This window comes from Notolepis coatsorum (assembly GCF_963971535.1).
Source record: "Notolepis coatsorum genome assembly, chromosome: 19".
In the NCBI taxonomy this organism is placed as follows: Eukaryota; Metazoa; Chordata; class Actinopteri; order Aulopiformes; family Paralepididae; genus Notolepis; species Notolepis coatsorum.
The window spans coordinates 92,109,522-92,122,584 of record NC_140183.1 but is presented as its reverse complement, the minus strand read 5'-3'; the positions used below and the strand labels follow the sequence as shown (position 1 = coordinate 92,122,584).

General features: G+C 42.7%; 1 protein-coding gene across 2 annotated transcripts in view; it reads left to right on the top strand.

Moving 5' to 3' along the window:
• The window catches only part of usp5 (ubiquitin specific peptidase 5 (isopeptidase T)), a 57,856-nt gene extending 49,416 nt beyond the window's left edge, over positions 1-8,440 (top strand). For both annotated transcript variants that reach the window (XM_084336033.1, XM_084336032.1), the window contains exons 19-20: positions 5,295-5,379; positions 7,355-8,440. In XM_084336033.1, the coding sequence (XP_084192159.1) occupies positions 5,295-5,379; positions 7,355-7,448 (179 nt within the window). In that variant the 3' untranslated portion in view covers positions 7,449-8,440. The remainder of the gene's footprint in view (positions 1-5,294; positions 5,380-7,354) is intronic.
• Positions 8,441-13,063: the final 4,623 nt, after the last annotated feature.

Here is a 13,063-nt window from a genome sequence, read left to right as displayed (position 1 = left end):
CAAAGTGACAACAACAATGATGAATAGCCATAGATTATAATAGTCACACTAAGGGTGTGTAGTGTGTGCAAAGTGGCACCAGAAACAGATAGTTATAATATAATAGTCACAGTACAGGTGTAGTTTGTGCAAAGTGGCAGCAGAACAGATAGTTATAATATAATAGTCACAGTACAGGTGTAGTTTGTGCAAAGTGGCAGCAGAACAGATAGTTATAATATAATAGTCACAGTACAGGTGTAGTTTGTGCAAAGTGGCAGCAGAACAGATAGTTATAATATAATAGTCACAGTACAGGTGTAGTTTGTGCAAAGTGGCAGCAGAACAGATAGTTATAATATAATAGTCACAGTACAGGTGTAGTTTGTGCAAAGTGGCAGCAGAACAGATAGTTATAATCAGGCATTAAAGCATTCCGTCTCCAGACGGATTTCCGTCAATTTGATTGGGGAGATCCGTCAATTTGATTCGCAGTCTGATGGAATTGGCTACCTGGTATAATATGATTTGTAGATGCATACAATCAGAGGCGCCAAATATTATGAAAAAGGGATTTTTTTTTCTATCGCGCCGCGCCAAGCAGAGGCATCACTCAGCGACTCGAGAGACAGGATTACGCTTCTCGCTCCGTGGTTGCAGCTGGAGGCTATTGGAGTGACATGTGCGAGGTCTGAGAGGTCTCCTCCCCACCGTATGTATCTTTTTTCTACCACCCCCTCCTAATGTACAGTCTCCTCCCCATCATATGTATATAATCTATGTTAGGATCTATGGGTAACATTACTGTATATTTGCATATCGTATATGTCACAAATGTAACAGTACTACATACCTGTAGTATGTCATGTATGTCCCTATGCCATAAATGTCATGATGTCATGTATGTTGTGTATGCCATAAATGTCACTATGAATTGAAAATGGGGGACCCTGATGATGTAAACAAGACAAACGTCTTTCTCTGGTCTGCATCCCCTTAACAATTGTGTCAATTGAGCCATACTGTATTGTACCCATTCTGCAATCTGTTAAATATTGATTGATTGAACATTTTATTAACAGAATTGCAAAATGGGTACAGTACGGCTCAATACACACAATTGTTAAGGGGATGCAGACCAGAGAAATACCTTTGTCTGGTTTACATCAGGGTCCCCCATTTTCAATTCATCATAACATATATGACACACATGACATACAGATAGACAATACTGCTACATCTATACATTTATGACATACCAGATTTACAAATACAGTATTGTTAGTGATACAAAAATAGTCTAACGTATATACATTTGATGAAGAAACTGTACATTGGAGGAGGTTGGGTAGGTGGGCTGGGGGGACTGTACATTGGAGGTGGTTGGGTAGGCGGGGTGGGTGGGGGGGGGGGGGGGTAACTGTACATTGGATTATCGACGAAACCTTACTTGGTCCCAAGAAGAGGGTCTTGTGTATTAAATAAAGTTTTCATTCATTCATTCACTCTGAATCTGGTAAATCCAGTAGCAATACACACAATTGTTAAGGGGATGCAGACCAGAGAAAGATGTTTGTCTTGTTTACATCATTAGGGTCCCCCATTTTCAATTCATAGTGACATTTATGACATACACAACATACATGACATAGGGACATACATGACTTACAGGTATATAGTACTGTTACATTTGTCACATACGATATGCAAATATACAGTACTGTTACCCAGAGATGCTAACAGTAAATATATACATATGATAAGGAGGAGACTGTACATTAGGAGGGGGTGGGTGGGTGGTAAAAAAATATATACAAACGGTGGGGAGGAGACTGTCCATTGTTGTTGTGGCATAATTGCAAAACATGTTTAGTCCCTTGTTTGTATGATAACAAGCCGTTTAGTTCATGGTTCAAAGTAATGGGAAAAGGCTCGCCATCAATCAGAAGCTAGCCACAAGACTTGCATTCACGCTCTCCAGCACACAGCCTCCCTGCCTGGCACAACAACCACAACAGTAGGGTCTATAGTCACAGTCAGGACAGTAGGCTCTACAAGTAGGCTCCCTTAAAACGGTAACGCTATTAAAAAAAAAATACAGTGGAGGTTAAAATAAGAATATGACTTGGCCTGAAAAAAAGTTCAGTCAGGAGAATTTGTTTTGCTTTAATCCCTGTATAATATAATAGTCACAGTACAGGTGTAGTGTGTGCAAAGTGGCAGCAGAAACACAATGAACGTTTTTAAATTGGAATGCATTAATCACAGTATTGTGGCTCTGTACAGTGAGTGAGTAGTGGGCAGACGGGCACATTAATCACAGTATTGTGGCTCTGTACAGTGAGTGAGTAGTGGGCAGACGGCACATTAATCACAGTATTGTGGCTCTGTACAGTGAGTGAGTAGTGGGCAGACGGCACATTAATCACAGTATTGTGGCTCTGTACAGTGAGTGAGTAGTGGGCAGACGGGCAGTAGGCTGTTAGGTTATTACTGCCTGGAGAAAACAACCAGGTCATCATACACATCCAGCATAATGTTCTCAGCCCTTATACACTCTAAATGTTCAAAACTATTTATTACAGATGACACACGGTGCTAAACTGCATCTCAAATTAATCTTCAGGTTCCCAGCTTTCAGATGATGCATACTTCTTTTTTTTTATCCACTTTTTCTCCCATTTTCTATATATTCTCCCATCCCAATTTCGTATCATCCAATTCAACCCTCCCCTGTCACGGACGCTGTTTCTTGCCTCCCACAAGCCGGCTGCAATGTGGACTAAGTCATACATAGCACAAGTCCCCTCCGGTACTTGAGGTAACAGCAGTCTCATCTTTTCACCTGCGCAGCTCGATCTCTCAGTGGCGAGGAGTAACACGTGGGAGGCTCACGCTGCCCCCGACACTTCCTGATTCTACTGCGCAGGCGCACCAACCGACCTGTAGGAGTCGCTGCCCACAACGCCCGATCCCCACCCATCAGTTTCCCACCCCCTAATACGGCCAATGTGTATTAGTATGAACGACCAGCTAAACTGAAAGCAATGTGGAGCGCAAGCCCAGCGTCTCCGTCATTCGTGGCGAGCGCCTTGCCCACTACGCCACGTAGCCGCCCAGATGATGCATACTTCTATGTGGCATCTACTGCTGATCTGCTGTCTCCCCCTAAATATATTCTGCCCCCCCCCCCCCCTAAAAAGGACAAAAATGGGTCTCTTAACTCATTCAGCGCCAGAGAGCGCTGTGTTTACCGTTACTGTTGAAAGGCCAGCGCTTTAAAGTATACGAATACGTGGCGGTGTTTGCAGGGCTAAAACTATATTATAGTTATGGATATAATAATATTGCCCATTTGACATCGACTATCTATCGTTCAATTTGTGAATCGTGTCAATTTTTTTCATCCATACATTCCTGTTTTATACCGTGGTGAATATAAGTATAGTTTTAGAGTAATCCTGTCTAATCCCAGAAAACGACACTATGCAGCAATACGTGCATTTCACTAAAAACCGTGCCGTTTCTCGCCTGTATACGCTACTATTTCGAAATCAACTCTATATTATCGGTATTATGTTTCATCATGAATGCATGAAAGGGTGGGGGGGGGGGGGGGGGTTTATGCTTTGATCGTCACCAACGGAATACATTAAACAGTACATTACACACATACCCTCCGATCGCAATGAAGGAATTATTGGAACAACGCAAGATTGATATCATATAGCCCTTACCTTGACTAGGATGTAACCCAAAAAGAATATTCCAATTATCTGATCACCAAGTATTGATGTCGATCGTGTCCATAACATAATCCACCAAAGAACATGAATCGGGAGTGTTTGATTCTTATAAATCCATGCGTTGTAAGCGCTCGCCATGCCCGACTAGGAAAAGTCCGCCCGGACCTATTTCATCAACGCACACCCGAATACAGAGCGTTTTAAAGGATGTGCAATTCAGGCGGCGGTATTGGACTTTTGCGATCTCGGACCCATTCTCAATGATAACACAGGATCCCTGGATGGATAATGAAGGGAAATATCGAATAAAAGAAATAACGACCTAAACCAGAGAAATCTCTGGTCTGGTGCCCAACCGCTGGCGAGTTAACCCGACTTATCTCGGGTTTGGCCTCCATTGTGTTAGATCCTGATCAATCTGGCCAGTACCACGTCTTCGTCTGTTTGGCTCTCCATCCAATTCCTCTGCGGTGTGTCATTTTAATGGTCCTGACGTCTCCGACACTGGCTGATATAATCCTTATCTTTCCCTGTTAGTACTATCCGCAAACCATAATAATTCTCCACCTCCGTAAGAATTCGACACTCCGACACAGCGTAATACCTTATGAGGAAAAGCGTTGTTTATTTGATAAACAGAAACCTCAGCTCAGATGTTAACAGATTGTATTGTCCTTGAAGAGTCTATTCTAATGATCTTTCGGTGTGTTCAGTCTATCTAATGATCTTTCAGTCCAGTCTATTGTCCCTCTGTCTCTCAGTCCAACAGTGGTCAGGCCTGTTCGTTAGCCAAGACCATCCTCGTGGTAGCCGAAGCTAATGATGAGGTGGCATTCTCCCCCCCCCCCCCCCCCCTCTGTGATAAGAGGAGAGAGTCTCTTGGTCCCTTCCCTCCTGTGGGATTTGTTTCTTTGGTCTGCCTCACACCCGGAAACACTGTTCGACTTATAGATCTTCGTCGTAGCAACGACGGCCCACCCCTTTCTGGTTGTCATGTGCCGCGCTGTCATGACAACTGCTAAATAACCTTTACACACATCAAAACGCAGTTACTGTCAACCTCCATCGCGCTCTGCCTCTGTGGCCCCTTATCTTTGTTTTGTCTTCAATCTGAATTCAAAGCAAACACCCTCGCTGGCAGTGTGCTTGTGAAACCTCTTCTCCACCGTCAATATCATCCCGTTATGATAATGATATTACCCTCTTAAAGCGTCTCTTTATATCAGTTTTATAAACCAAATATACATTGAAAAAACCACCATTTTCTCTCAATTGTGTTAAAAGTGAATCGATTAGTTGATTTTAAGTTTTTTCCAAACTGAATTGAGTGATTTCCTCAAACATAATGAGCACATCTCTGATTAAGTACAAGACATAAAGAGGTGCCTTTGCATTATTACACATGGGGAAACAACATTTTTACAGATTTATCTATTGACTTATCTCAAGCCCACCCTCTTTTCTTGATCCTCTAATCGATTAGTCAACGAAATCCTTGACTATTAGTCAACGATATGTTAACTTTCTACAGTTAATTGACTGGTTCCTCCTTCCCTTCCTTCTGCCCAGAGTACGAGCTGTTTGCGTTCATCAGTCACATGGGGACAAGCACAATGTGCGGCCACTACGTCTGCCACATCAAGAAGGACCAACAGTAAGTACTTCTCACTCTAGCATCTCATGAATCTTTTACCAGTTGAAAGAGTCCCCTAATTGAACATTTTAAGTTATCAACAAGTATATAATTTACAAGTATTTACACAGAATCCCTTTGAAGGATAGGGACTACATCTTAGTTTTCAGCTATACATTATAAACTAGCCATCGCATACCGCCACGTCATATCGATTGCATAGTTAATCAATCAAAATCAAAACAGAAAATAGTTGGGCAACAGAAATCTATCCAGATCTAGTTATTTTACTAGAGCAGTATGAGCCAGTGGTTCAGTGGGGACCTCTAATAGTGCTGATAGTAGATACCAAGGGTTGGGTTTGTCAGTGGAACGTATTTTCTTTCTAACCACTATAATTTATTCTAACCACGTAATTTCTACCAGTTATATATATCTCATCTTCAAAAAAATATTTTGGTTATGTATTTTCTTTTACTTTTATTTAACTCTTTGTGTTAATAAATAAATACAAATACAATAAAGATATATATTCAAATATTTGATTTCATATTATAACATAAGACATACCATAACACAATAATAAATAATGTAAGGAATAAATAAAATGGAATATATATATATATATATATATATATATATATATATATATATATATATAATAATTAACAGATCATCAACAGACGATAACAATAACATTTAAGGTCACAAGACAAAGAACAGGGACAAATTAAAATAATATATATATATAATTATAAACATATATAAAAATAAAAATAATGAACCATCACTAGAGCTAAAAGACACAACTTCCCCTAAACCCGGCACCCCCCACCCCTCTCGGGACCAACCACCCCGATCCCGCTCTGTTGCTAGATCATTGACTTTACCTTCTCGGCTGCATACCAGTTATATTTATGTCCTCAGAGGTGACAGTGGCTCAGCAGGGGTGCTGCAGTGTTGAGAGGTGACAGTGGCTCAACAGGGGGTGCTGCAGTGTTGAGAGGTGACAGTGGCTCAACAGGGGTGCTGCAGTGTTCAGAGGTGACAGTGGCTCAACAGGGGTGCTGCAGTGTTCAGAGGTGACAGTGGCTCAACAGGGGTGCTGCAGTGTTCAGAGGTGACAGTGGCTCAACAGGGGTGCTGCAGTGTTGAGAGGTGACAGTGGCTCAACAGGGGTGCTGCAGTGTTGAGAGGTGACAGTGGCTCAACAGGGGTGCTGCAGTGTTCAGAGGTGACAGTGGCTCAACAGGGGGTGCTGCAGTGTTCAGAGGTGACAGTGGCTCAACAGGGGTGCTGCAGTGTTGAGAGGTGACAGTGGCTCAACAGGGGTGCTGCAGTGTTCAGAGGTGACAGTGGCTCAACAGGGGTGCTGCAGTGTTCAGAGGTGACAGTGGCTCAACAGGGGTGCTGCAGTGTTGAGAGGTGACAGTGGCTCAACAGGGGTGCTGCAGTGTTGAGAGGTGACAGTGGCTCAACAGGGGTGCTGCAGTAGATACATATTAGTTTAGTAGGTAGTAATATAGGCAAGGAAGATTATTTTGTGGAAGAGTGCATGATAGTAGAAGACGGTAAGATGGTTAGTCGTTTTTGTAGTTTGATTGAATTAAACATTTAGACAGAACAGGTCACGAATTAGAATAATAAAACGAATCAAATCAAGTTGCCTAGGATAAGAGTAGAGTAAAATACAGCTCAATACAAACAACTGCTAAGAGGATGAAGACTAGAAAAATACTTTCATCTTGTTTACATAACGGTCCTCCATTTTCAATTCATCAAGACATTTATGACATACAAGACATACAAATATATGGTACTGTGTAAGAAAGAGAGAACATCATAATTTTTTAGGTAGGGATTTGCATTCCTTTACGGCTGTGGGTAGGGGGTTTCACATTATTGTGGCATAATTGCAAAACGTGTTTAGTCCCTTGTTTGAGCCGAATCTGGGTTGAACGTGATTTGTTGTCCTCATCTCTCTCTCCCTCCTCAGGTGGGTCATCTTCAATGATCAGAAGGTGTGTGCCTCAGAGAAGCCCCCCAAGGACCTGGGATATCTCTACTTCTACCGGAGGGTGTCTGAATGAGTGGAAGGCGAGTCGCGGCTTTTTCCAGATAAGGTGGCGAGTGTGGACGCTAACGCAAACACACACACACACACACACACACACACACACGCAAACACACACACACACAAACACACACACACACACACGCAAACACACACACACACACACGCAAACACACACACACACACACACGCAAACACACACACACACACGCAAACACACACACACACACGCAAACACACACACACACACACACGCAAACACACACACACACACGCAAACACACACACACACGCAAACACACACACACACACGCAAACACACACACACACACACACACACACACACACACACACACACACGCAAACACACACACACACAAACACACACACACAAACAAACACGACATGCATAATTGCACCCCACCACGCTACTAAGAATCCGCTCTTGACATCAGCTCCTGACATGCTTCTGAACTGATCATTTAGGTTGTAAATACATCAGTTGGTGCAGATGTACAGTTTGAGGTGTTGTGATGGGGAGGGAACGGTTCCTTTTTGTTCACTTAAATACACCAAGTTGGTGGGCGTTTGGTTGTGGTAGCCTGTTGGTATATTCACTCCTTAGTATGTGTTTGTCCCCCCCCCACTATTACAGTCCATGGTTATTACTGCCCCCTCCCCATTGAGACCAGCTGTTTACACATCAGCCCCTTATTGGACAGCGGCAGGTGTGACCTCATCACAGCCGTGTGCCACCTCCCTCCTCCTCCTCCTCCACCTGTTTCTGATGAGGAAGTTAATAACAGTTTGACATCTGCAATACAAACAAAGTCACTAAATGAAATTGAAACTGTTCAAATGTGTATTGAAAATGAAATAAAGAAATTCAAATACAAAACCAAACCGGTTGTTCTTTAAAGTGCGGTGAGGGTGATATCTGGGTGATTTTATTTTGCAAAAAATCCTTTGTTACTTCTGCTCTGACAAATAAAGACTCGTCTTTCTGCCTTTCTGCCTTCAGTGTGATTGTGTTCCATCGTCACAAACATCATGTTGTGAAAACATTTCCAGAAGCTACAGAAAGTTGGTCTATTTAGACCGAGGACCGAAATAAAATGGGCTTCTTTTACTTGCCTCAGTCTGCACGGGTGGTATTTTAAAGCGCCTCCAGGTGCTGGATCTGACATTGGGGGAGTTTTGAATGAATTCAAGCTAAATTGAACCTTGTGGAACCCCCTTTTCTAAAGTAATTGGATTAGAGACGGAGTCACCAAGCCTAACACTGTACAATCAAGGAGATAGCTCCTGAACCAAGCAACTACATTTTGACTGAAACCCACCCTCAGGAGAGTATTAAATAATGTGATGATCCGGGCGGCTACGTGGCGTAGTGGGCAAGGCGCTCGCCACGAATGCGGAGACGCTGGGCTCGCCTGTTCGAGCCCAGCGCTCCACATTGCTTTCAGTTTAGCTGGTCGTCCGTACTAATACACATTGGCCGTATTAGGGGGTGGGAAACTGATGGGTGGGGATCGGGCGTTGTGGACAGCGACTCCTACAGGTCGGTTGGTGCGCCTGCGCAGTAGAATCAGGAAGTGTCAGGGGCAGCGTGAGCCTCCCACGCATTACTCCTCGCCACTGAGAGATCGAGCTGCGCAGGTGAAAAGATGCAACTGCTGTTACCTCAAGTACCGGAGGGGACTTGTGCTATGTATGACTTAGTCCACATTGCAGCCGGCTTGTGGGAGGCAAGAAACAGCGTCCGTGACAGGGGAGGGTTGAATTGGATGATACGAAATTGGGATGGGAGAAAATATAGAAAATGGGAGAAAAAAAATAATGTGATGATCCACAGTATCGAAAGCCTTAGTCAGATCGAACAAGGCAACACAAAAATACTTATCTTCAGTAGCAACCCTGATGTTATATAGGACTTCTAAGCACGCAGTCACAGTACTATGCTTGGTTCTAAAACCACAGACTGCATTTGCACAGACTTAGATCTTTCCAAGGTGCAGGGTTTTGTGAGATCTCTTCCGCCCTCTGCACCCGCCTCGTCCTTGTAGTGTTGTCTGCTGAGAACAATGAAGCATTGAGAGGATGAAGAAAGACATTGAGCTGCTTGAATAGCAGCCACTCTGCATTTATCCTCAATCTCAGGTAAGCTTTCAAACTGGATTGCTTGATAACATTTTTATTTTGTAAGCTACATCACATGGATTTCATTCTACCATTGGAAAACATTTTCTCTTTGAGATATGGCAACATAATGGTCAAATCGCAGTCTAAAAAAAGTGATGCAGCCTTTTCAAGGAGAATAAAATATATTATTTCAGGTTTGCCGACTCTTACACTGGAATCAGTGAAGTTTCCATCTCTTGTCTAGAAATGCATTTGAAACTGCCCGTGTTCAAGTTTAGGTAGATGCCTGAATTATCCAAAATTTAGAAGAGAGAACACATGCTGAATCCTTAAGATAAGGAACCATAAAAGGCTGATTTACATTATCGTAAGAATGCTTTCAAACCTAGCGTGAGTTATCTAAGATGGTATGTTGGAGTGTTGTGTTCAGAATCGGAAAGGTCTGGGGGCGACTGAGTGGCGTAGCGGAGATTGCGCTCGTCATTAATGCAAGAGACTCCGGTCTCGACTCCTCTCCAGCGTGAGCCTCCCGCACGTTACTCCTCGCCACTGAGTCCGCGCTGTCTGGTGAAAAGATGCGACAGGCTGCCTCGTGTACCGGAGGGGACACGTGATGCAAGGCTTCTATCCTCACTACAGCCGACGAGTGGGAGGCATAGTCTAGCAACGTTCAAGACGGGAGGGGAGAATTGGCAATATGAAATCGGGATGGGAGAAAAAATAGAAAAATAAGGAGATTAAATAAGTGGATTAAAAAAAAGAATCGGAAAGGTCTTCATTGCCGAGTCATTTTCACATACAAGGAATTTGCTTTGGTCGTTTTCGGTGCGACATTAACGGACAGACAATAATGGACGGATAATAAAATAAAATGTAATATGAACTAAATTAAATAGAACAATAGAATAATAATTAGTAAAAAATTAAAGTATTAAATTGGCCAGGGCTGTACACTGGTCACGTATACACTAATGATGACTAGGGATGATATTGGAACATGCACAAAATCTTTATGATTTTGTATTGAAAGTAACAATACTTTATTTTACTAAAATCTAGCTAATATAAGAGCACTTGTTCTTATATATTTGAGTCATATTTCAATCATATTCCATTTTCATGTGATACATTTATAGAAATGATTTTATACTCAGTCAAGGAGGGGAACTTCCATAAGGACGACAATATTGCACTCATAACAGTCCTCCTTAAAAAAGACAAAGACCCCACCGAGTGCGGTAGTTATAGACCCTTAAGTCTCCTCGGAACCGATATCAAACTGTACTCTTAAGGTATTAGCCATCAGACTTCAAAAGCATATGACGTCTTTAGTTCATCCGGATCAAACTGGCTTCATAAGAGGCCGCTTGATCACTGATAACATAATACGATTACTACACGTACTAGATGCCAGCAAGGACGACACCACACCTAAGGCGATGCTGTCCCTGGATGCAATGAAAGCTTTTGACAGGTTGGAATGGTCGTATCTATGGGCAGTATTAGAAAGGATGGGGTTAGGAAAAGGATTCATTGATATGATTCTTTTTTTGATCCACTTTTTCTCCCATTTTTTATTTTTCTCTCATCCCAATTTTTCATATCGTCCAATTGAACCCTCCCCTGTCTTCGAACGTTGTTTCTTGCCTCCCACAAGCCGGCTGCAATGTGGACTAAGTCATACATAGCACGAGTCCCCTCCGATCCTCGAGGTAACAGCCGTCGCATCTTTTCACCTGCGCGGCTCGATCTTTCAGCGTCGAGGGTCTGGGCTTTGGAGGGGCCCCGCCCCCGTCGCTTCTTGATTCTACTGCGCAGGCGCACCAACCGACCTGTAGGAGTCGCTGTCCACAACGCCCGATCCCCACCCTTCAGTTTCCCTCCCCGTAATACGGCCAATGTGTATTACTGTGGACGACCAGCTAAACTGAAAGCAATGTGGAGAGCGGGGCTCGAACAGGAAGCATCCTATTCGAGCCCAGTCTCCAGCATTCGTTGCGAGCGCCTTGCCCACTGCGCCACGTAGCCGCCCCGGATTCATTGATATGATTAAAGTATTATACAAAGATCCATCGGCCATGATTACAACAGGTATAATCACCTCCGAAATCTTTCCGGTATCGCGCTCCTCTAGACAGGGTTGCCCTCTTAGTCCCGGACTATTCGATTTATCATTGGAGCCTTTAGCACAATATATAAGACAATCCCAATCCATAGAACCAATCGTAATCAAGGGCACAACATAAAATTTGTTTATATGCGGACGACGTAATACTGTTCATGCAAAACCCCAACACTGCAATGCCTAATCTTCTCAAGTTGATTGAGGACTTTGGAGATTTATCGGGATTTAAGATAAATTGGCCGAAGTCGGCTTTCCTTCCACTTAACGCCCCTGCAAAAAAAATATAACCCTCCCAGAAGAGATACCGATGGTTAAACACTTTAGATGTTTGGGAGTTGAAGTATTCCCTACCATAAGCCAAACGGTGAAGCACAATTACATAAAAATCCAAAATAAAATCAAATACGACTTTGACAGGTGGTCAAAACTTAAAAACTCAGTACAGGCACGGTATCAATAGTTAAGATGGACGTCCTACCTAGAATCAACTTCTTCAGCTCAATGCTACCGTTACCCCCTCCAGATGGTTACTGGAAAATATTACACTCCGCATACAAATTTATTTGGAATAACAAACCACCACGTATAAAAAGATCCACCGCACAGAGAAACAAAGCCGACGGTGGTATGGCATTTCCAGATTTTTTCCACTATTTTAAGGCGTACACTTTAAGACCACTGACAACATGGTTTGATCCCCAAGCATCAGTATCCTGGAGAAATTTAGAAGAAAATATAGTAGCACCACATAGACTGCAGGACATAGTATACACCAAATTATCAATTAAGCAATGCGAATGGAAATTTGGCCCCATTATTACTCATGCGATCCGGATATGGCGTGAAACACAAAAAAAATATTCTAACCCACATAAATGGCATAATCATACTCCCTTATTCAATAACAATGCACTCCTGATTGGAAAACGACCTATAAGATTCCCTATATGGGAAAAGCAGGGCATACACACAGGAGATGTTTTCAACAAACAGGGTTTTTGTAGTTATGAGGAAATACACAAATGTAATCTCACCGGTTCCACATTATTTTTACGCACAGTTATTGTTATGTTTGAAGGCTCACTGTGTTCCATTAAGGATAACAATTGTACACCACAGATACCACAAATTCTTCTATGAAAGAGACATCTAGAGGTTTTGTATCAGATTTTTATCATCAATTACTAACGTCCTCGTATGAAACCCTCCACCTAGACTCGGTCTGGAGGAGGGATATACCAGACCTGGAAAAAGATTTTGATTGGCAAGAAGCCTGGGCAAATGTTCGACTTGCATCACGGAACCCGGACCATCAACAAATCAATCTTAACTATATTCATAGGACATACTTGACTCCTATAAGA